Source organism: Piliocolobus tephrosceles, chromosome 6 (assembly GCF_002776525.5).
Source record: "Piliocolobus tephrosceles isolate RC106 chromosome 6, ASM277652v3, whole genome shotgun sequence".
Taxonomy (NCBI): domain Eukaryota; kingdom Metazoa; phylum Chordata; class Mammalia; order Primates; family Cercopithecidae; genus Piliocolobus; species Piliocolobus tephrosceles.
This window is the reverse complement of record NC_045439.1, coordinates 47528205-47553441: the sequence shown is the minus strand read 5'-3', so window position 1 is coordinate 47553441 and position 25237 is coordinate 47528205. Positions and strand designations below refer to the sequence as shown.

At 40.3% G+C, this 25237-nt stretch overlaps 1 protein-coding gene across 1 annotated transcript in view; it reads right to left on the bottom strand.

Moving 5' to 3' along the window:
- The window catches only part of RTN1 (reticulon 1), a 284614-nt gene extending 261134 nt beyond the window's left edge, over positions 1 to 23480 (bottom strand). Inside the window, exon 1 of the mRNA XM_023231662.3 lies at positions 23092 to 23480. Coding sequence (XP_023087430.2) covers positions 23092 to 23332 — 241 coding nt within the window. The 5' untranslated portion in view covers positions 23333 to 23480. The remainder of the gene's footprint in view (positions 1 to 23091) is intronic.
- Between the last annotated feature and the right edge of the window lie 1757 nt (positions 23481 to 25237).

Here is a 25237-nt window from a genome sequence, read left to right as displayed (position 1 = left end):
TTCTCAATGGTTATCAAGTAAGCATAATGGAAAAGAAGAGTAAGTGTGTATCCCAAGGGCCTTTGGATGTAGCCTACACCCATGACACAGGGAGTTTATTTAAAGCTTCACATTTTAAAACTACGTGTGCTTTTACTCCTTGATGCATACATTTATTTGTAATAAAACAGTGTTTTGAATAGCTTACTACTGGAGAAAAGGGACTTTGTGTAGTCTGGCTCCAAGTGCCCTTTGGTGTGTAGCCAGGTGTCTGCACACCTGTTTGAGATGCACAGTCTGTCCAACTCTGACAGCCGTATGCACTCTCAGAGAAGCAGTCACTTTGATGACACTGATTTTGCTTGAGAACTAGGAATAACCTGAAGGCTTAAAGATAAATGCAAATGAAGAGCTCTGTACCCCTTCCTCACCATTCTAGAAACCGAGTGTCTGAGAGGAAAAACAAAATTCCTCATTGAAGAAGTCAAAAAGGGAGAAATAACAGTTTTAAGTGGTGCTGTCCTCTCTGAATAGCCTTCCCCATGCTTCATCTTGCTAATTTCTCATGCTTTAAAACTCATTTCCAGAACCTTTTCCAGTAAAAAGCTTTTTCTGACTTTCCCTTCTGCTTAGATGCTTGATGTAGATCATGTACATACTTCTATCATATTTCTTTACATAAAATATCATTGTTTCTTTATCTCCTTCATTAGACTATAACAATCTTGAGGAAATAATTTCTTAAACCTTTATATCTACACAAATGTAGCATAATAATATCTGGCAGGTAAGTGTATAACAATGAAAAATAGTCCCCATCTCTTCAGCACTGTTCTCTATAAGCACTACATTATACAATATTTTTATCTACCAAGAGTATTTTAAAGTACATAATGATTAACCATTGTTTCCATTTGACTAATCAGATGTTTTATCTGAGCATGTCCATAAATACAACAAACGGAAAATCCTTTCAGTGTTAAAATTACTTGTTAATTTACATTGTTGCTGTTTTGTTTTGCTCATGTGGGCTCATACAAGTTTTAGCTAAAGGTGTAAAACCCCAATATTTAAAATGTGCGTCATTTTATAGTCATTCACAGGACTTAGTGCAAAACAATTATCTACTTTCTATCATAAAATCATGGAATCCTGACAAAAGGAATATAAAGAACATTTGAAGTGATCAAGTTCGACTGACTTCCCACTTAAAAAAATATGCCTCCTTCTAAACCTCCCCAGTAAGTAGTCTCTGCTTGGACCCTTCCAGTGATGGAGAACGCCCTGCTTCCTGCTACATGCTTTTTGGCATAGCTCTAACACCTGAACCCACAGCCTTTCCTGCATATGAAGAGACTGCAGAGGAAGCTGGCACAGATTGCCCAGCCCAGCAGTCAGGAAGTGGGCCCAGGGCCCAAATTTGTTTACAAATCCCACGTGAAGACTTTTAGCCAGGCCACTCTGCTGGAGACCTGAAATAATTTTTCTCACCAGGCCCAAACCTGCTTCTAAGCCCCACTTCATTAGAGCCTCCTTCATCTTAGCAACCACTTTCATCTTTCATCTGAGTAACGCCTCAGATTTTGAAGGCCTAGAGTTGAAGAGGCCATAAAGTCTTCCTCTCCACAAACTAATGAAACATCAATTCACCATTATTATGCCTTTTATCAACAGAAAATTAGGATCTAACTCGTAATGGTCGCCACCTGAATGCAGCATCTCCTTTTTGAGGACTGAGTATCCAGGTGCACTGCTAGGTGCTAAGAAGGAGGAGTTGTTAATGGCAATTGTGTCAAACTAATCTCAGTACAAACTACTGCATTTTATTATATAAATTCTCAAGATAATTGAATGCTGTATCAAGGACATTCATCCAATTAATTTTTAAAATGTTAACAGAATTCATTTATCATCATAGTTTTAATCATAACTGTCAAGAATTGTTTTATTTTTTAAGTTAGCATGCTAGAGTTTTTAAAGAAATTCAAAGTGATATAACATATGAAGGTTTTTGCTGATTATTCTTATAACTCATATAAATAGGAGCAAGAATTTACACTGTAATTGATTTAAGATTGGCCATATGAGTCATACATAAAAGATCCAAATCCTGCTTCTAAAGGCTTTGAATAGTCATTGATTCTGTGAACTTTGAAAGCTTTTGAAAATGTGCTATGATCCCAATATGGTATTAAGACTATTTTATGTAACCAAAGAAAAAAATACACCACCAAATTATAAAACTCTGGTACTTATATGCTTGGCTGTCTGCAAGGAATTATAGAGACTATTGGAGACATAACCTCTACCTCAAGGGAATTTCTGCCTAGACAAGGAAATCAAACATTAATTCACTTGATACAGTACGAAGTCCATGTACACAAATCATCACTGACGAAAAGCTAGGAAGGACTCCAAATCCTTAGCTATCTATTTCAATAGTCCCCACCCCCCAGGAAGAATATGTGGTTTACTTTCCTGAAAATGCACATTTGTTACCAGCTATAACTTGAACCCCAATATCTCATCCCCCGATCAACTTAGCAGGACCTTGCTGGAAGACTCCTTTTCTATATGTAGTTTATGGCCTTGGTTGGAAACAATAGAATTATACAAATTAGTTGTCACCCCTACTTAGATTAACCAAATCATAGTTCAATACTCTGCTATATATTCAATAAGCCATTAGATCATAAACCTAATCTAATAAGGTATATAAAGTATTTATCACAGTGCCTGCCTGCCTAGCACTAGGTGCTAAATACATGTCAACTTCTTTCACTTTTATCTATTTCCTCTCTTTTCCTTAACTACTCTCTTTTCCCCAAAGTATAGAGTACATTTTAATATTTGAGCATGGTAAAAGAAAAACCAATTAACTCTCTGATATTGCTATCCAAACACTGCATTTGCAAATCTCCAGGCTAGTCATGCAGAAGAGAAAAAGTATATAAATACACCCCTATATCTGAGGGAAAACCCTCAGCTAAATTCTTCTCCATTTAGATGAAGTTAATGTGAGTCTTTTGGAAAATCCCCAGACCGAGGAAGGAACATTTCAGCCCACAGGCCTGACTCAGCCCACTGCTTGATTTCATTCAGCTGGTGGTGAGAAAGCTTTGGGTGTCCCTGTACAGAACCCCAAGAATGGCTCCTACCCCTGAGCCCCAGGGGCCTGCTGGAGTCACCCCACTTACAGAAGTTTCTCCTGGTGTAAGGAACTAAGCAATCATAAACACATGAATTACAATTTCTAAGGGAAGTAAAGCCAAGAACTCCCACTCTCACTTACTCTAGGTTCTAGAATTTAGGAAAGTCTTCTTATCTACTTCTCTTTTCCTCTTCTTCACAAATCCATTACTTTTTTTTTCTTTTGCTTCCTCAAAGGGCTTCCCCCTCTCTGTGTACTTCGCTCTTTGCTAACTCTCTTTCCTCTTTTCTGAATTCCTCCACTTCCTCTTCCCTTTTGTCTATTTGTGTCCATTCTAGGGGCCAAGCCTCTCCTTTCACCGCCACCTCTTCCCAGCCCCATTGCTCCTCTCTTCACCCTCACTTCCGCTTCTGGTGTCTCTTCTCCTGTCTCTTCAGCTGACACTCATTACTTTCTTCCCTCTTTGCAAAGTAAAGCTGAATTCCATGTCCTGGCTTTGTTGTCTTGTAGGACAGTTCTATTTTTTCTTATGTTATACAGGCACTCCTCAACTTATAATGGGGTTATATCCTCATAAACCAGTCATAAATTAAAAATATCATATGTTGAAAACACAATGTATCTCAAACATTATAGCTTAGCCTCATCTATCTTAAACATACTCAGAACATTTATATTAGTCTGCAGTTGGGAAAAATAATCTAACACAAAGCCTATTTTATAATAAAGTATGGAAGACCTCATGTAATTTATTAAGTACTGTGCTGAAAGTGAAAGACAGAATGGTTGTATGGGTACATGAAGTACAGTTTCTACTGGATGTATATTGCTTTTGCACCATTGTAAAGTTAGAAATCTTAAGCTATTTTAAATTGGGGACCATATACATTTCGAAGACAGAAAGCCAGGGGAGTATAATAAAGACAGCATGAGACTTGGGAGTCAGAGATGTGGCTTTGCCCTCTCTCAGAATCTACAAATGCAAAACGGGGATCACTCAATAAATGATGTCAGTGTTCCAATCACTTGAAAGAGGTTAGTGGTTATTATGGAAATAAACAACAACTGATAGAGCATAACAATAAAAATAGCAAATATTTATATAGTCCTTACTATGTCTCAAACACTGTTCCAAGCACTTCAAAGAAGCCCACTGAATCCTCAAACCATCACATGGGCACTGAGAATGTGCAAAGTGGGTGGGATCATGGGTAGGTTTTTTTCTCTTCCAAAAGTTTCTTTTATCACTGTTTTTACAATTTTAAAACAAGGCTGTGGAGTTGAGCATTTCTATTTCACTAAGAAAGTTGACTGAATTTTCAGTTTTATTATACACAGTTGTCTACTGATCGTCTTCCCCCTGCAGTGCAGGGTCATTCATAGAAAAAATAAAAGCAAAAAAACTCTAGGCTGTTGTGATCAACCTATGTACAACTTTCCCTTTTCTAAACAGAAAATAATGCTTCAAAAGATTCATATTGATGTGATAATACATGGAGCATATCATTCAGTATCTTTCAATAAACGTGTGACACTGTCACACAAATGATCACAGTGGAAACACAATCATTATCATTACTGTTAGGAAACATAATCATTATGTGTTAAATAATACACTTAAAGGTTGACCTTGATGTCTCCTGTCTGGTAGAATGGCAGAGAATTTCATTTTAACAGATTGTTAAAGACTCCTCTTAGAAACCCATGTTCCCGGGAGTTACTATACCACATAGGGGTTAAATAGGCACACAGCAGATTAGTATACTTAAAAAATAAAAGCAACACAAAGAGCCTTGACAGCACATTTACTTTCAAAACAGGGGTTGTCTGGGGCTTATTTCTCTAGAAAGTATATTACTTCTGTACTTCTTTAAAATATGATAATTTTTTTTTTTGTTCCTTAATGTTATTTATAAGAATAAACCAATTTGGCCAGGTGCGGTGGCTCATGCCTGTAATCCCAGCACTTTGGGAGGCAGAGGCAGGCGGATCACAAGGTCAAGAGATTGAGACTATCCTGGCCAACACGGTGAAACCCCGCCTCTACTAAATACAAAAATTAGCTGGGTGTGGTGGCACGCGCTTGTAGTCCCAGCTATTCGGGATGCTGAGGCAAGGGAATCGCTTGAACTTGGGAGGCAGAGATTGCAGTGAGCCAAGATCACGCCACTGCACTCCAGCCTGGCAACAGAGCAAGACTCCGTCTCAGAAAAAAAAAAAAAAAGAATAAACCAATTCTTATTTCTGAGAATTGGTATGCAAACATCCAAACTGTAAACAGAAACTGCTCAGTTTTAAAATATTGTACAATTTCTAGAAAGCAGTATTAGGCATTTGCTCTTTCCACACTTCTGGTAAAACAGGAACAGTTCTCTAACACCATGGATTCAATTTAAAACAAACTCACAGAAGTTCAGTTCTGGTATTCAAACATAATGGGTTGCAATTTACTCTTGTATTATCTATAATAAAAGGTTTGCTAAACAAATTGATAGTATAGTAAGTAGTGGCAACTCCAAATTTTCTACATATAATGGCACATAGGGGCTACAATCTAGTCAGAGAAGTCAGTTGACTTATTTTGAAGCTGCATTTGCATGAGAAGCACTCTGATTTTACTTTGATGGTATGTTCATACATAAATAAAAGTAGAGCAGATTTTAAAAAATATCATATGCATACTTTACATAAAATTGAGAAAAAATGATTGTCCACATTAAAGAATACATATTTATTTAGGGTGGCATTAGATGGCTGATGTTTTTAGAGGGAGAATTAACATCTTCTCCTAGTCCCACCCCAAACATTTCCTAATAATAATGGTAAAAAACTGTTGTCTAATCTACTTAAAACAACATTTGGCTCCAAAAACTTTGGCAGTGACTGAAGTGTACACAGACTCAGTGAATATACAAATGATGATGCATCACTTACCTGGGCAATGAATATTCACATAGACCCATCATTAAGCCCTTCTCAGAGGCTGAGATTAGCTACTGTTTACTTGTAGAGCCATGACTGGAATCCAATATGGAATCTCCAAATCCTCTCTCTTTCTCTCAGTTCTCCATAGTAATCCTCTGAGAGCCACAAATTCTGCTAGAGTATATTCTTGAAATTAATACATCAAAATTTATGGAATGCAGACCTTTTGCCTGATTTAGACTACTATTCCTCATAGTCTGACCATATTGTTATTTTACTGAATTTATCTATATATTCTTATTATGTATTTGTGTCATCTATCCAACTGCACATTTTGTGTCTGTGGACATATATATAGTAAACGCTCAATAACTACTTGTTGAATAAAAAAATGGATGATTGAGATTTTACTGAACGATAAAACTATTGCTCCTGTGTAAACAGTGATCTCTATGAGAGTATCTGGAATCATTAATTTCTAAGATTTAGAAAGTTATTTCATTTCCCTATCCATAAAAAGCCTCTGAAAAATTCCAGAATTTGTGGGTGTTTGTACAGATTTTCCAGTGGGGATCTGTGATCATGAAAATATTTTTTAAATTACTAATCTAATGTATGTTCTCTATTATAACCCCTCTGTCACAGACATGATCAACCCAACTCTGCTACACATCTCCAGTAACAAAAAACTCACTACCGTATGAAGCAGTCTAGGCTATTTTCATAGCTCTGATGAATACTGGGCTCTAACTCTTTCCCTGTAACTTCTGACTGACCACAGCTCCATCTGCCAGAGTCACATAAATATGCCCAGACCCTATGCCACTTGACAACCCTTCATGTATTTTCAGACAGCTGTCATAACCCATCCTATTTTCTTTCAAGCAGTCTGTAAATCCTCAGCTCTTTCAACCATAGTCAAGGTTTCTACTATGACTTCTACCCCATCATTCAGTGCACCCAGAACTCTGCCCAGACCTGCACATGTTCCAACCCTCCCATCTTGAGGGTTGAAACAAGTATTCGCAGCTCTCTCCTACTTGTTCTGGGCATCTAGAGTTAATGAGACTAACAGTTACCATGTCAGGGACAGCTGCTTCACTCTACTGATTTAAAGTGAACTTAAAGTTAACTAAAAATCCCTGTTTTCTCTCTATTTATGTTGCAGTTCCACCATGCATGGCCCTTCCGGTCTATCCATGCAGTTAGTTTGGGGATGCTATTGCAGGGTTTTGCAATTACTCCTATTAAACTTTTACTTTTTTTTTTTTTTTTTTTTTTTTGAGACAGAGTCTCGCTCTGTTGCCCAGGCTGGAGTGCAGTGGCACAATCTCAGCTCTCTGCAATCTTTGCCTCCCGGATTCAAGCCATTCTCCTGCTTCAGACTACAGGCATGAACTACCACCTCTGGCTAATTTTTGTATTTTCAGTACAGATGAGGTTTCGCTACACTGGCTGGTCTTGAACTCCTGACCTCAGGTGATCCGCACACCTCGGCCTCCCAAAGTGCTGGGATTACAGGCGTGAGCCACAGCACCCAGCAAAACTTTTACTTTTCAAATGCAATTAATTGTTGCTTTTGGCTGAGGTTCTTAAGGATTCTCAAGTTCTGTCAACCCAAGTTTTAACCACCATCTTTCCCATACAGATTTATGCTCACCGTAGTTCAGATAGATTTTCATGCAAGCTAATTCCTTATTTAATATGCAACTTTTACTGCACAGATCATAAAATAGATGCTGCGGCTGGGCGCAGTGGCTCACACCAGTAATTCTAGCACTTTGGGAAGTCAAGGTGGGCAGATCACAAGGTCAGGAGATCAAGACCATCCTAGGCAACATGGTGAAACTCCATCTCTACAAAAAATACAAAAATTAGCTGGGTGTGGTGGCACCTGCCTGTAATCCCAGCTACTCGGGAGGCTGAGGCATGAGAATCGCTTGAACCCAGGAGGTGGAGGTTGCAATGAGCCAAGATCGTGCCACTGCACTCCAGCCTGGGTGACAGAGCAAGACTCTGTCACAAAAAAAAAAAAAAGATGCTGCATGAACCCTAGATCCAGACTGCCAAGGTTTATCAAATCTGGGTGCTGTCACTTACTAGTTATATGATCATAGGCAGATCACTCAATCTCTTTCTATCTCAGTTTGCTTACTTGTAAAATGGGGTAAATAACCATACCTACTTCATTAAGATTAAGGATAGGATTAAATGTAAAGAGCCCAGAACACATTGTAAGTCCTATAGAAATGCTCGTTTCATAAGTAACTTAGCTTATGTGTGCATATAAGTACAGATCAGAAATCAGTAAGTACTGTAAATGTGGAAAACATCTCAACAACTAAAAGTAGCACTATATGGTTATTTTCCCTGAAGCCCACATCTAGACCAATATAGCTTAGATTTTATGCATTTAGCAAACATAAGGCAATACACCTGTCAGTCTGTTTTCACTGTACCCTACTAATATGAATACTCAATGAACATTTGAAAAGGGGAACACGTCCTATAAACATTCCTGTGCTGCAGAGTACAGGGATTTTATTATTTATCCCCTTTTATTTTCTCTCTGTTTTCTTTCTGTTGTTGAGATTGGTCATTTCTATTGTTTCTCTTCAAATTCACCAACACTTTCTTCTTTCCTCTTCACTCTGCTGTTAAGCCCATCTACTGAGGCTTTTATAAAAATTATCTCAATTACTGTATTTCTTAGTTCTAAAATTTCAATTTAGTTCTTCATAGCTTTTACTTCTTTGGTGAGACTTTCTATTTCTTTGCTGGGACTTTCTATTTCTCTGCTGGGGACTCTCTATTTTATTATTTATTTCAAGTGTGTTTGTAATTGTTGAATAATTTTTGTGATGGCTACATTAAAATCCTTCTCAGATAATTCTACCATCTGTGTTAATTTGGTGTCGATTGTCTTTTGTCATTCAAGTTCATATCCTACTGGTTCTTGTAATTTTCCATTAAAACCTGGACATTTTTGGTACTATATCTTGAGACTATGTATCCGACTTAAATAGAAGATCATGTTTTCCACTCAGTCTCATCATTGAGCAGTGGTGAAACTCCTGACTCTCCTCTAGGCTTCCTCTAACACATTAGCTGGCAGGTGAATCTCCCTCCTTAGCTTCTGCGGTGGGCATAGAGGTGGGACCTCAGTTTATTTCATGGTGTTTGGCTAGATAGAGTGATTATTGTCTAAAAGTTTTCTATCCTGCTAGGTTGCCCTTTTCTGGTCCTTCGGCTAGAAACAGCAGGCTTTTTTTGTGTGTGTTTTTTGTCTGTGCCCATTGGCATTTTCTGTTGCTGGCTTCTCCAGTATCCAGCCTGAGATATAGGATGAAAACAGAAAACCCCAAGAACTTACTGCTGTGTCCTTCCACAGGTCCCATGGTCTCTAGTAAGTCTGCCTTCTTCTCTTCATTCACCTTTCAGAGACCTTTTCTATTTATTTCATATGAAATGTCCAGGATTTTTAGCCGTATTTAGCAGAAGGGATACAGACCCCATCTTTCTAGAGCAATCATGCTTTTATGTAAGACATTAATCTACTGAGTTATAAGACTAGCCTGCAGATTTTCACAAGCCCACAGGGCCAGTTGATTTAGCCCTGTACTTGGGGGTAGCAGGAGCTAGCTTTCATTGTGTTGCCTTCTCTAGTAAGAGAAGCAGCCTCTTCCAGACCAACTCCCACACATACCTGGGACAGCTTCCTAGGCTTATTGCCCTTACACTGAACAGGAGAATCAGAATAGATTCCATCTGCTGTCCTCCCTCATTCCAGCTGGTCCCCATGGGCACAACTCAGCCCTGTACTCACAGATCACTCATCAGGACATGGGAAATGCAGCAGATCACCACTCCTACTGCCCTTCTCCAAAATGCCTTCCCATGTGGATTACCAAAACTGACTTATCTCCACCCCCATCCTTCCTGGCTCTACTGTCCTTCCCCATTCCTATTTGGCTGAGGTCCAGCTGGGCACAGCAAGCATTTTATAGTAAAACATCTAAGGCTGAGGTTCTTTCTCAATCTTCATTCTCTTCAGCATCTGACACTGCTGACCAGGCTTCCTATCAATAGTACCTTACAAATACAGAGTTATTTGCCATTTCCATACATCTTCTTACGTTATCTCATTTTATCTTCATATAACCCTGTAAGATAGCCAGAACAGTATTGTGTTCAAGTTATGTCATATATGAAGAAACTGATACATAAAGCAGTCATATGACTTGCCCACATCGACATGATATTAGGTACCAAAGCCAAGGCTAGATAAATCTGATTTCTCAGTCAGGGCTCATTCTGTACCATGTCATCTTGCCTTTTGTGATACTATCATAACAGGAGTACCTGTAGTTACCATATGATTGCCAGGCACTCCACAGGACCTAATACCATATATACCTGCTATAGAATCTGAGGCTCAGGGAGCTTAAAGCGAAAGCTTTAAGCTTTTTAAAATGAGGGGCAAGGAGCATTTCCTCTGTCTCTGGCCCTCTGTCCTTTCCATACTACATAATCACTATGGCTTCTCTTCTAATTTTCTAAATCCATATCAACAATCCTGTTTTTACCTACAAAATCCATTTCCTTATCTACAGTTGCCAAGTAGAAATTTCCATTCAAATGGCTTGTCATCATTTCAAGCCTCATATGACTAAAAGTGAATTCATTATCCTCACTCCTCTAGCCAGTTCCCCCTCCCACCCTCTATAGCATAACATTCTCCCAGCCATAGGGCACAAAACTGTAGTCATTTTTGATTTATTCATCCCTTCATCCCCAGATCATGTCTGTTAGTCACAAAGTCCTGTTGACTGTTCCTGTGAAGCCTCTCATCTTTCTTCCCAGGTACCTCCCTCTTTATTCCCATGGCTACTTATTCAAAGCCCTGAAACTGATGTTACTGGGTTGGCTTTCTTCCAGCAAAACTCGTAGGTTTTAGGATTATCCTCATTGAATTCATCTTCTGTTCTACTGTCAGACTAATCTTCCTTAACATAGCTCTGTGATATTACTTCCCTTACATATAAGCCTGCAAAGATCCCAGAATCCATAGAAAAGGAGACTAGAGTTCTGTGTAGCCCTCAAGCCCCCCAGAATCTTCCTTCTCCTCATCTGGATGAGCTATGAAACTGGGCTCATCATTGCTCACTTCCTTGTCATCATCCCCATACTCAGACTGCCTTTCTGCTCACTTCTGCCCCCTTCCAATTCTATCCATCCTTCAAGAGACCAGGTACATTGGAACCCATACAGTCACGAAATTCCTATCACACATATAGTTTCTACCATCCATCCAAGCAACAAGCTGCATGCTGACCTGAGTTATTCATCTTTGCTTTGTGGGAGTCTGCCATATCTCCCAACTGGATGGTAATAAGCCCAGGAGGAAACGGGCAAAGGGGACATGGCTCATGCTCCCCTATTCCCCACATCTCCTATAAAATGCCAAGCATGAGCAGGAAAGCCAATAAATCAGTGCTTCTTATAGCTTTAATATGCACCTGGTAGGCTTGTTTCCCTAGGATGAGGTCTGTGGTCACCCCACATGATATTGGAGCAGGTAGTTTACAGACCGTATTTTGAGAAGCCCTGATTTTTTCAGAGTGAGTTGAAAAATACATGCCAAAGGCAGACACGACATTGTTTTCTATTCCTTTGCTTATCAACCAGATCAGGAATCATTCAAATACACATAATTTTCTGTTGTTCAAGGTAGTTTTAAAAAACAAAAAAAAACAAAAAACAAAAAGAAAGCCAAAGATTTGCTATGCATAAAACAAAATTCTAGGAATTTTGGAGAATGTGACATTCAACAAATTTTCGAAATTCAGAAAGCAAGAATTTGGTCATAACTGATTTTACAAAAAGTCTTATGCAATAGATGAATTAGAAAAGGCATTTGGGGATTGGATGTGGAAATTAGAATGAAGAATTCTTCCAGCTAAAAATTTAATTCACTAAGCAACCCAGGAAACATGGTTTTCCAATGAATAATCTGCCATAAATATATAGATAGTGAGGAGAGAAAAAAAGGAAAGGATCCTATGATGCTTTTAGCATTACAAAATTATTTAATGAATTTCCAAAACATTTTAGAATATGTTGAATATTTATGAAACTAGATTCAGTAAAAAAGGAAGAAGATAGTTCAGCAAAAATAATAAGAGATACTTGCAGATAGCATATTTTATATTTATGTTAATAATCCAAAACTGGATAAAATTATGTAGTTCTTAAGAAGCAAATATGTCACATTATGGAGTTTTCTTGACAATGGAGAAGTAGAGGAGGATTTTTAAAAGCTCACAATTCTGTGAAAAGCACATTTTAAGTAGTCAATTTGGGGTAACTATGGTTTTTGTGATGGACACAGTTTCCAGTTTCACTAGTGTGTGGTTCATTTTTGAGAAATATGTAATAATTTTAAAATAATGATATGGCTTGGCTGTGTCCCCACCCAAATCTCATCTTGAATTCCCATGTGTTGTGGGAGGGACCCAGTGGGAGGTAACTGAATCATGGGGCAAGTCTTGGGCAAGTCTTTCCCGTGCTGTTCTTGTGATAGCGAATAAGTCTCATGAGATCTGATGGCATTATAAAGGGGAGTTTCCCTGCCCAATCTCTCTCTTTGCCTACTGCCATCCATGTAAGACATGACTTGCTCCTCCTTGCCTTCCACCATGATCATGAGGCCTCTCCAGCCATGTGGAACTGTAAGTCCATTAAACCTCTTTCTTTTGTAAATTGCCCAGTTTCAGACATGTCTTTATCAGCAGTGTGAAAACTGACTAACAGAGTAAACTGATACCAGTAGAGTGGGGTGCTGCTGAAAAGATACTGGAAAATGTGGAAGCAACTTTGAAAGTGGGTAACAGGCAGAGGATGGAACAGTTTGGAGGACTCAGAAGAAGACAGAAAAATGTGGGAAAGTTTGGAACTTCCTGGAGACTTGTTAAACGGCTTTGACCAAAGCCTGATAGCAATATGGACAATAAAGTCCAGAATGAGGTGGTCTCAGATGGAAATGAGGAACTTCTTGGGAACTGGAGCAAAGGTAACTCTTGTTATGCTTTAGCAAAGAGACTGGCAACATTTTGCCCTTGCCCTAGAAATTTGTGGAACTTCAAACTTGAGAGAGATGATTTAGGGTATCTAGCAGAATAAATTTCTAAGCAGCAAAGCATTCAAGATGTGACCAGGGTGCTATGAAAAGCAATCAGTTTTATAAGGGAAATAGAGCACAAAAGTTCGGAAAATTTGCAGCCTAACAATGCAATAGAAAACCCCATTTTCTGAGGACAAATTCAAGTCAGAAGCAGAGATTTGCATAAGTAATGAGGAGCCAAATGTGAATCCCCAAGACAATGGGGAAAATGTCTCCAGGGCATGTCAGAGGTCTTCACAGCAGCCCCTCCCATCACAGGCCCCAAGGCCTAGGAGAAAATGATTTCCCAGGTGAGTCCAGGGTCCCGTGCTGTGTGCAGCCTAGGGACTTGGTGCCCTGCTTCTTAGCCACTCCAGCCATGGCTGAAAGGGGTCAAAAAGCTGAAGCTGTGGCTTCAGAGGGTGCAAGCCCCAAGCCTTGGCAGCTTCCATGTGGTACTGAGCCTTCAAGTTCACAGAAATCAAGAATTGAGGTTTGGGAACCTCTGCCTAGATTTCAGAGGATGTATGCAAGTACCTGGATGTCCAGGCAGAGGTTTGCTGCAGGGGTGAGGCTCTCAGGGAGAACCTCTACTAGGAAAGTACAAAAGAGAAATGTAGGGTCAGAGCCCCACACAGGCTCCCTACTGGGGTACCACATAGTAGAACTGTGAGAAGAGGGCCACTGTCCTTCAGACCCCAGAATAGCAGATCCACTGACAGCTTGCACCATGTGCCTGGAAAAGCCACAGGCACTCAATGCCAGCCTATGAAAGGAGCCAGGAGGGAGGCTGTACCCTGAAAAGCCACAGGGGCAGAGCTTCCCAAGACCATGGGAACTCACCTCCTGCACCAGTGTGACCTGGATGCCCAAGACCATGGGAACCCACTGCCTGCATCAGTGAGACACGGAGTCAAAGGAGATGATTTTGAAGCTTTAAGATTTGACTGCCCTGCTGGATTTCAGACATGCATGGGGACTGTAGCCCCTTTGTTTTGGCCAATTTCTCCCATTTAAAATGGCTATATTTACCCAACGCCTGTAATCCCATTGTATCTAGGAAGTAACTAAGTTGTTTTTGATTTTACAGGCTTATAGGCAGAAGAGATTTGCCTTGTCTCAGATGAGACATTGGACTATAAAATTTTGAGTTAATACTGAAACGAGTTAAGACTTTCAGGGACTGTTGGGAAGGCATGATTGGTTTTGAAATGTAAGGACATGAGATTTGGGAAGGGCCAGGGGCAGAATGATATGGTTTGGCTGTGTCCGCACCCAAATCTCATCTTGAATTCCCATGTGTTGTGGGAGGAACCTGGCGGGATGTAATTGAATCATGGCGCAGGTCTTTCCCATGCTGTTCTCATGATAGTGAATAAGTCTCACAAGATCTGATGGTATTATAAGTGGGATTTTCCCTGCCCAATCTCTCTCTTTGCCTACTGCCATCCATGTAAGACATGACTTGCTCCTCCTTGCCTTCTGCCATGATTGAGGCCTCTCCAACCATATGGAACTGTAAGTCCACTGAACCTTTTTCTTTGTAAATTGCCCAGTCTCAGGTATCTCTTTATCAGCAGTGTGAAAATGGACTAATACAAGTAATAATGTAACAATAACAATGTCAAGTTAGGGGCACTATTGTCTTTTAGGAAGATATAAACATCTTAGTGTAACCAATGACTTTTTTCCTGCATTTCCCCCATTAAAACAGCAACTTGGCTTTTGCTTGAATATCATTAACTGGGAGAGAATCTCTCTTTTCTGATAAGTTCTAATTCTTAGAACATTTTCTTTCATTCAGAAGAAATCTAGTTCTCCAAATCACTAGTCCTAATTTTGCTCTGTGAAATCAGCCGGGTCAAGTCTTCTTCCTTTGCTTTGTGAAAGTTCTTCTAGTATTTAACATTCAGATCTCCATTCTTTTCTTTTGGATAAAAATTCTTAATTTCTTTAACTATCTCTCAAATGTCATGTTTTCCAAAAGCCTCCCAATTGCTCTGCTCTCACTGTATTACAGCTCGTCAATGTCTCTCAAAGCATGGCACCTACCCTTTAGAATGAGACTCCAAATTTGGCCTGCCTAGAACAGAATATAGGGGAGCTATTACTTCATATAATGTGCACCTGAGACTTTCTATTAATACTACCTGAAATTACATAAGATATTTTAGTAATTTCACCATACCACTAGCTCATATTTAGCTAATTACAATCCTCAAAATTCCCAACCCCCACCATGAACTATTTTAAGTTGCATCTCCTACGTTCTATACATATTAAATAGAAATTTCAGAACTTATAGTCAAGATTTTACATCTATAATGTTACAGGCCACTGTTTCCCTCTAAAAGCCCCTAGGCAGAATCCTAGGCCATTATGTCCCTTCCTAAAGATATCCATTAGCGTCTGGTTTACTGTAACTCCCAGGATCTGTCATGGTTCATTGTGATGTCAGTAATCACACAGGTGACTGTTTCACTCCTATTTTCACTTTTCTTCTGGACTCCTCCAACGATCTTTTCTTCTGAAGTCTCTTTCAGTTTTCCTACTTCATTGCCCACTTTTACTCAGTTTTCTTTGAAAGACCTCTGAATATTTGAGTGACCCAGGACTCCTTGACCTCGTCACTGTCAACACTCACTCCCTTGGTGATCTCATTTCTATACCAACAATTCCCAATGTATATATGCAGGTCGGATCACTCCCCAGCCCCACTCTACACTGCTTACTTGACATCTCCACTTGGACATCAAACAGACATTCAAAAACTAACATTTGTAAAACCGAACTCCTGGATTTTCCCTAAAACTTGCTCTTCCTAAAGTCTTCCCAACCCCAGCTAATAACAAGTCCATTCTTATGTTTACTCAGGCCAAAAATCATGGCACGTCCCTTGTGCTCTTTCTAACACATTATATACATTCAGAATATATCTAAAATCCAACCACTTTTCACCTCTTCCAATGCTGTTACTCTGGTGCAAGCCACCATGATTTCTTTCTCAGATTATTGCAATGGCCTACTAGTAGGTCATTCTTGCTCCACACCAACCACCACTACCCCCATGTTAGATTCTCAATACAGTGACTAGAGTGAGTCATTAAACTTAAAACTGAACTCTAAATACGTTCCTTCTCTATTTAACACCTCTCCCATTCCTGTGGCTCTCATCACACTCAGAGTAATATTCAAAGCTGTTACAAGGGCCTACAGGACCTAATCTATCCATTCCATTCTACCTCTGACCCTTTGCTCATCCTCTATCATTCTCCCCTTGCTTACTCCACCTCACGGCTCTTCCTGTGGTTCCTTGAATGTGCTAGGCACACTCCCACCCAGGACCTTTGCAACAGATATTCCCTCTGCCCAAAATGTTCTTCTCTCAGACATCTGCATGACTGTTCTGTCACTTTCTTCAAGTCTCCGCTTTAAAGATATCTTATCAAAGAGGTCTTTTTTGACTAACCCTCTCATTCCCATTACTCTGTTTTGACCTTTTTCATAATACTTATCATCCCTTGATACAGATGTTCTGGTCTCTGTTGCCCTTCCTTACTCTCTCCTTGCCCCCACCAAGAAAAAAGTATACTTTATGGATGAAAGGCTTTTATCTGTCCTTTTCTGTACTATAATCCTCAGTGCTTAGACAATGCCTGACATATAGCAAGAGTTCAATAAATAGTAGTATAATCATAAGTAATGCTCTCTTGCTGAAACTAATTACAATGGTTACCTCTGGAGAGGAGCAATGGACTGTTGAAAGGTAAGGTGTGAAGACTTCCTTTTCTCTGCTTACCCTTTTGTAGCTTCTAGATTTTAATACCATGTGTATGTATTTTCTACCCCCCCCATTTTTAAATTGGGGCAAAAATAATTTTAATAAACAGATTTATCTTGTTGCTTTTGAATAAACATTAAAATCAAGATTCTTTTTCACAGCAATGCTGCCCTGTAGCATATTAGCCATCCTTTGAAATTTTGTGCAGTTTATAAATTAAAGAGCATGCTTTCTATATCTTTACGTAAGTTGAGCATTTTGTAAGTTCCTAGAAACAGGAAGTGCTACATGCGTGTTGGTAATTCAAAATCTGAAAAAGAGGGAAATAATGTTGTACAGGCATGTTTTAGTGAACCAGAGGGAATTTCTGAACAACATATTCATTCTTTTCTAAGGGTCTATGAATATTTAGCATAATAACACATTCTTAGATTCTACCAGCAATCAGTGTCAAACATACTGGTTTATAAGTTTTAAGAATCCACCATTTTCCCCTTTTTGAAAATCATATATCAAATTCAGCTTTTCTAGCCCTAGTCTTATTCTCCAAAGATACTGGGAACGAATTTAAAGCTGCTCAGCACACTCATTCAATTCCATGAGATGTAAAGTAGTTGGATGTGAAGAACTGATCTCATCAAAGTAGTAATACAAGATTTTACCTTCTTTTTTTTTTTTTTTTTTTGAGATGGAGTCTTGCTCTGTCGCCCAGGCTGGAGTGCAGTGGCCGGATCTCAGCTCACTGCAAGCTCCGCCTCCCGGGTTCACGCCATTCTCCTGCCTCAGCCTCCTGAGTAGCTGGGACTACAGGCGCCCGCCACCACGCCCGGCTAGTTTTTTGTATTTTTTAGTAGAGACGGGGTTTCACCGTGTTAGCCAGGATGGTCTCGATCTCCTGACCTCATGATCCACCTGTCTCGGCCTCCCAAAGTGCTGGGATTACAGGCTTGAGCCACTGTGCCCGGCCGATTTTACCTTCTGTTTACTTTTCCTGGAATCCAGGTATCTCTGTATGTTTCAATTTTCCAACTTAACAATCACTGTCCATTTTAAATTAGGGAGCTCAAATAAGAATTGAGAAGCTCTTCCCTCCCTTTTCTCATATCCTAATACTACAGCATCTTCCACAAACAGTGGGCCTCTCTGGCTCGCACTCTTCTCACCGTTCTCCCTGCCCTCAAATGTTATTTAACCAAACAAAACTGGTTGTCTTTCATTTTTGGACCATGTTCTTTATAATGACTTTAGTGCACAGCATTCCTATATAGATATATTAGTCTCTTGAAATGTCTTTTATTTTCACTGCTCTCTAAATTTTCCAGCATCGTTTTCAAAACTCCCTTAGTCACCACTGAAATAATCTAATTGTTGAATAAAATCACAACTAACTAATCCAAAGATCTTGATGTAACATTTAGCCAGTTATTTCTTTGAGGATGCAGAGAATGAGATAGATGATAGAAATAAAGGGAGAGAAAGATTTTCTTGTTCACAGCTAGACAAAAAGGCAGATTTTGTCTTTCACAGTCTGAGCAAGCTGTGCTCATATTTACTTATCCTGTGTTGATCTCAGAACACTAACTCATACCCTTGTGCCCATGGGGTTAGATTATTATAATTCCCTTCTAGTCAAGCTTCCAGCAATAACTTGGGAATGAAGAAAATTAAAAATAACATGAAAGGAACTATTTGGCTAAAGTAAATACTGTGAATCAGAAAGGTGCACATGTTTTAGGAAGCCATGACCGACCTGTGTTTAGCACAGATCCTTACACAAAGGAGGCATTTAATATGTCTACTAAGTTGAATTGAACCGCAATGGTTTCTCACTTTACAAAAGATAATAAAAGCTTTCTGTAATCCCTGTAATCCATGCTCCCAGGGATAGACAATAAAATGGGCAAGATAACCAACAACGCTTCTCTCAACCCTCAGAATCGGAAGTAAAAAAGAGATGGAGAGAGGAGAGCCTATGAGCAAGGCAATGAGCAGGGTGGTTTTGTTGGAACAGTAAGTTCATGAAGGGAAAGTTAAGCTGAAAGCCTTTATAATATTTATCAATGTATTTTTAAAGTATGTAAGCATCTCTAAATTTTAATTTAACCTAATTTGAATTCCCTATATTAAAGAATATATATTGTACTTACTTACAGAAATGGTATTGACTGCATCCAGAGGATATGCCTGTATCCAGAGAATTGACTGTATCCAGAGATATTGACTGTATCCAGAGAAATAAATTGCATTCGTTTTCCAAACTCTTTTATTCATCTTATATGTTTCTTTAAAAATAGTAATAGCGAAGTGTAATGTCACTTACCATTTCAATAGAACTGTAACTTTCTCAAAAGAAAGAAGATTGAAATTTATACCTTCTGAAGGGGATTACCTGGAAATGATTCCAAATAAAAAATGTCCACACATCTGTCAAACACATCCAAAAGTGAAGACAGTTAATCTAGCCTCCAAATGGAATTTAGAAGATAAGTGGTAATGTGTTATAGTTCTTTAGATTTGTTATATTATATAGAATAAACACAGGGTATATGAAACTTTCTGAAAGTTATTTAAATCATGATAGACTGAGAATAGTTTTTCCAATACAGCATCACATTTAGCATTTGAAAAATGCAGACATATAAACAATATGGTCCATGGGAAAGTAAATTGGAAAATGCTTTTTTAATTATCTTGAAATTTAAGTCAAATTATCCATAAATTGATATCACTGCAGCAAATCATATTGGATTGATTTTTCCTGACCATTCTCCATCATGTTCTTGATTTTGCTTTCCATATATTAAGCAGTCAATGAGTTAATTTCCAAAGCAGGCAATGAGTTAACTTCTATTTCATTTTGTTCAAATGTTCTATTTAAAATTCTTTCTTTAAACAAAGGATCATTCTTTTCTCCTTTTGTTATTGTATGCTCCTTTTGAATAGTTTCCAGGAATAAAATAACTGATCATGAAAAAACAAAACAGTTGCTCTTAACACTCTTTGTATAAAGTTATTAGATGATGATACTTGTATGATTAACAACACTAACATGTTGTAGCTACTATGGTGTATTAAATGTTCCCTTGTCAACAGACATAATTTCACATGTCCATTATCAATTTAGAAATGAAGTTGTAATTTTAGAAAACAGTGTTATTTTGTTGAGACTATTTCCATGCCACAAAAGGGACAGAAGCAATGAGAATACCTGAAAATAGAGGAGGGATGGAGTTTTATGGTGCAGTTTTAATGATGTTTAAACATATATTCATTCCAGGACACTGCTGAGAAATATTTTTGCAAATATTCCTGGAAGAATTTTAATTACCATCGATGTATAAAAATAAATAACAGAATATCTGTCCAGATGGCATGATTGGTGATGGTTTTCAGAAAAAGTTTTTAAAACATCAGTATGTCTTAAATTTCCATCTGAAAAAGAAACAAACTCTGTTTACAGTGCATCACACTCAAAGTCTAAGTTACTTCTTAGTTTGAGCTGAGTCCCAAAAAGCACCACTCTTAAAAAAAAAAAAAAAAAACACTCTTTTGCCATGTGGGGACACAGTGAAAAGACAGCTGTGTATGGACCAGGAAGCAGACCTTCACTAGACACCATTTCTACCTTGATCTTAGATTTCTCAGCTTCTAGTACTGTGAGAAAATAAATTTCTGTGTATAAGCCAAAAAAAAAAAAAAGTAAATTAAGAAATACAGTGTAAAGTAGTGTGCTTAATAGGCGTCTCTGATACAATTGAGGGCTGACCTGCTAACTTTGCTTATAGCAATAGAACTGCCAAAATAACAGACCAGGAAGCTGGACAAGACTTCTTTGGAATTTTAAGATCTAGCTACTTATTTATATATCATTTCTGGCATTTGAGTCTCTTATAGCAGCACATCCAGTCTACTTAATAGGAAACATAGAGATTTAAGACATTAACCAATCAACAACTATATTAGAAATTCCTTCAAGCCACAATCATAAACTAAAAATTGTCTATATAAATATGCAAAATGTGTTCCTTCCATCTTTCTTCATTCTTCTCCTATCCAAACGTAGTATCATGTTTGATTTTATTACTATATTTGTTGCCTAGGATAGAAAACCCCAAACACATTCAATAAAGCAAGGTATTTCTATAATAATAATACTAAAAATGCCAAATGCATTGTTATTTGTTACAGCCACCTTTCTGTAACAATGCACTGTACATTTTGAAATTGCTAAAAGAGTAAATTTTAAATGATTTTACCACAAAAAATAAGTACATGAGATGATGGATTTGTTAATTAGCTAATCATTTGACAATGCAGACATATATCAAAACATCACACTGTACCCCACAAATATATATTCTAAGCATTTCCTATATAATAACTTTTGTGGATATGTTACTGAACATGGGGCACTTAGCTTCCCTTTTCTAGTTCACATGATCTTGGTGGCATTAATAGGAGGTGGGTAATGTTTCGTAAAGAAACAATTAACTTTGATTACAGTGGATAAAGATTCTGAACTATGAGCAGTCTAGCCTCAGCAAAGAATGGTAAAGACAAAAACTACCTTCCTTTGTCTATTATTATTTGCCATCTTCTTTTGTAATTATAAAGAGTTTTGTTTCCATTTGGATGCAGAAGTTGAAGGAGAGACTGCGCAGCCATTCTTAGACTTAAATCCTCCCCCACCCCCAGGGATATAATAATTAATATACAACCACTGGCGTTTGGCGTTGGGGCTTTTTAGTACTTTTCTTTCTTTCTTTTTCTTTTTTCTTATATAGGGTCTCCACTTTTTCTCTTCCCTTCAGGATATTGACAAATTTTATTCAAGGCATTCTCCAAACCTCTTTTCCCCAGCTCAGATCTTCTGTACCAGCGCAGTTAATTACAATTACCTTAGGCATTCCACATAACCCTTAAGCTTCTAGCTTACGAAAAGGGGTTTCTTTAAATCAACCACCAAGAGCACACACACCAGTCACACTCCCCTTCCCCTCCTCTGGGAGCACCCACCACCCCAGGCCTTCTAGCTCTACATTGCCAAAACGACACAACTCCCACTCCACCATAGCAAAGCTTTCTCAGGAAAGAGCACCACACAGCATCCCCTTTCCTCTCCCTGGAAACAGCGTTAACCAGGCCGGCAGCCTCAAAGCGCCCTTCCTGGATCCTTTGACCAGGATGCGCCAGGGGCCTGGGCTCCCGTTGGACACTGGCGCGCTCAAACTTCGAATAGGGCGTCAGGTGAAGAAAGGCCAAACCCAGGGCAATTTCCTTGGGGGTGGGGGGCGGGGCGGGCGGGTCAGACTGCTGGTAAACTGTGCTACGTCCACTCACCACCACCCAAGCCCTACAACCCACAGCCAAGTCCGCCGCATTTCGGACTTCCAAGTTTCAATGCTCCCTGCAAGGTGGGGCCATCCGGGCAGCGACGAAATACAGGTTTTGGGCGGGGGCAGCCACAGCACCCTAGCAAAGCTGTGCCTTCCGAATTAGGGACAAACTCCCTGGGATTTGTTTTCTGCGGGGGGAAAGGTGAAGGGAGGTGGGGGGAGTAGGGTATGGTGGCGATTCGTGGAGGGCAAGGGCAAGGGGCAGTTACAGCCACATCTCTGCCCTGGACAGAGCCGGGTCCAGGGGCCGCGGGCCTGCCTGCCGCTGGGTTGCCAGCATCTCCTGTAGCCGGCGCGCACACCGCGCGCAAACACGCCCCCCAAAATCCCCACAACCTGTCAAACCGGCCCTACAGCTCCGAGCCCCCTGGCAGGAGGGAGAAACTTGTACCCAGACTCGCCAGCAGTCAGAATGCTGCGGTTTGTCGATGAGAACAATTTTTAAACCGGAAATAATCATGATAATGAAATAAAAGGATCAAAAGCATCTTGACTTCTTCTGAGCCTTCGGGAAAAATAAAATTGTTGTTTTCTACCAGCCCGCGAATATTCCCAGTCGCCTGTGGCGACGCGGGGGTGGGGTTAGCGCTCAAGGCAGAAAGCGCGAGGCAGGTGCCCAGGAGAGCCGCGCAGAAGGGGACTGAATAGGGGGCCCGGGTCCCCAACGCCATTTGAGGGGCAGCGGCGCCCGCCTTACCTGTGGATGCAGTTTCCATGGCAACGGGCGACTGCCGGGCGGGGCCCGAGTCGGGTTCCCGCGGCGCCGCTTCCCGGGCCCTGGCGCCCAACCCCGGGCTGGGCTCCCCAGCCTGCGGCGCTGGCGTGGCCCCTTTCGGCGTCACCGCTTCGTCCTCCCCCTCCCCCCGGTCCCTGAGCCACTGGGACCCGGGGCCGGCCAGCGGCAGCAGCTCGTCCTGCGTATCCGGCGGCGCGGCCATGGCTGGCGGTCCCCCGGCGCGGCGACGGCGGCTTGGTTGGGCCGAGGCTCGGTGGCTGCGCGGGCGCTCCCTGCTGCTGTCCCCGGAGGGACTCGGCGCTCGGGGAAGCTGCGGTGTCTCAGCGCCACCGCCGCCTCTGCTGCAACTCCGCCGAGCCGCTGCCTGCCGTTCTTCCCGCTTCAGCTCCTCCTTCTCCCCCCTCCTCTTCCTCCGGCCCCGCCGCGGCCGCTGCCTGCGCTCCTCCTCCTACTCCAGTCGCTGCTGCCGCCGCTGCTTCGCTACTCCCAAGCCTGTTATTACGCAGGTGAAAATGGCCTGCTTGGTCCCGGTCCTCCTGGGCACGTCAGCCCCCAACCTGCAAATGGCAGGCCCCAGTTAGGGGATGTGCCAGATCCCCTCGAATCTTCCTCTCGTTTGAGGAGGAATAAAAAGGAAGAACCAGCAGGTAGAAGCAGCCACCAGCAGCGTCGCCTTCCCAACTCAGAAAGTTAAGCCCCGACTGGTGTCCTGGGTCCCGAGGCAAAGAGGGAAAACTAGAGAACTCAGGGCCACAGTCCTGAGAGTGAGCAGTATGAGTTGTGGAGAGGACACAGGTCTGAGCGGGGAAGGGGTGGAGATGGGTTCTGATGGCAGATGGAGACCAGGGAAGCTGCAACCCCGAGGTTAAATCCTGCGTTTCCAGAATGGGCCTGAAAATAGTGGAGTAAAGGAATGAGTTATCAGGACAGCCTCCAAAAAAAGCTTAACACATCTCACCCTGACCAGCCCTGAGTGCAAACAGGATATCATTAGGCAGGACAAACGCTGTACATTTCCTTTCAGAAACACTGAGCCAAGGCCATCCTAATCATACGCTGTCTGTGCAGTCTGTTGTATTTCAGAAGTTGGACATTCCAATGAGCTTGCATCTTTTTCTTTACAGTTCACTGCGATAAAATGGAAGATAGCAAATAAACCCAAACTCAGAGGAAGAAAGTGACTTGCCTTAACATGTATTATGCCCATATGAAGACCCATCTTTTCAAATGTCTTGTGTTTTATTGGTTCCCCAGTTGTTTATACAATAATAAAATAATGTGCCTTTAAAAACTAAGATTCACCACAACACACACGGTGAAGGAGTAGGTTTATCCACTGTTTCTTCTCTAGAAAAGGAGGGCGCAGACGGTACAGCACACTGTGAGACTGTGGGACTCTAGGCCACCATGCTTATCTTGAGGATTTCATACCTGTCCATCGGTATATTCAAAGGCCAACTTCAGGACCATTCAGGCGCTCCTCAATAATGCTAAAATGAAAAAGCCCAGAGTCTGCCTAATCTTTTGTTCTGCTAGTGCACTAACGTTCAAAAGATGACAATAAATTAGAGAAAAATCATTCACTAAACAATAAATATGGCCTCCTAAAGCCAGATGTCCCTGGAAATCTGATGGTCACCAAAATTTTACATTTTTGATATACTCAAAATTATCTCTCATGATGGAAATGTTCACTATCTAGATTGTGGTTACAGCTTCACAGGTGCATACATATGTCAAAACTTACTATTTACTGTAAATATGAACAATTTAATGTGTTGTCAGTTATACCTCAATAAAGCTATAAAAATAATCTCATCCAAAAACAACAAAATAATTGGTTACCATGAATCATAATGATTTTTAAATATCTTTCCATGGGAAAACAAGAGCGTATTTAAGAAGCCGTTAAGTTGAAAAGCTTATTCCACTGCTGTCTTTCCGTGGAGTTTAATCCTGTCTTGTAATTAGAGGGCACTTGTAAGCTTTTTTCAAATCTATTACTTAGTATTCCCTAAAGCTTCAGAAATACTAGATGGGAATTTATCATGGTTTTATTACTAATAACAAGACAAGAAGATAGACAATTCTAATGATATAACCTTAA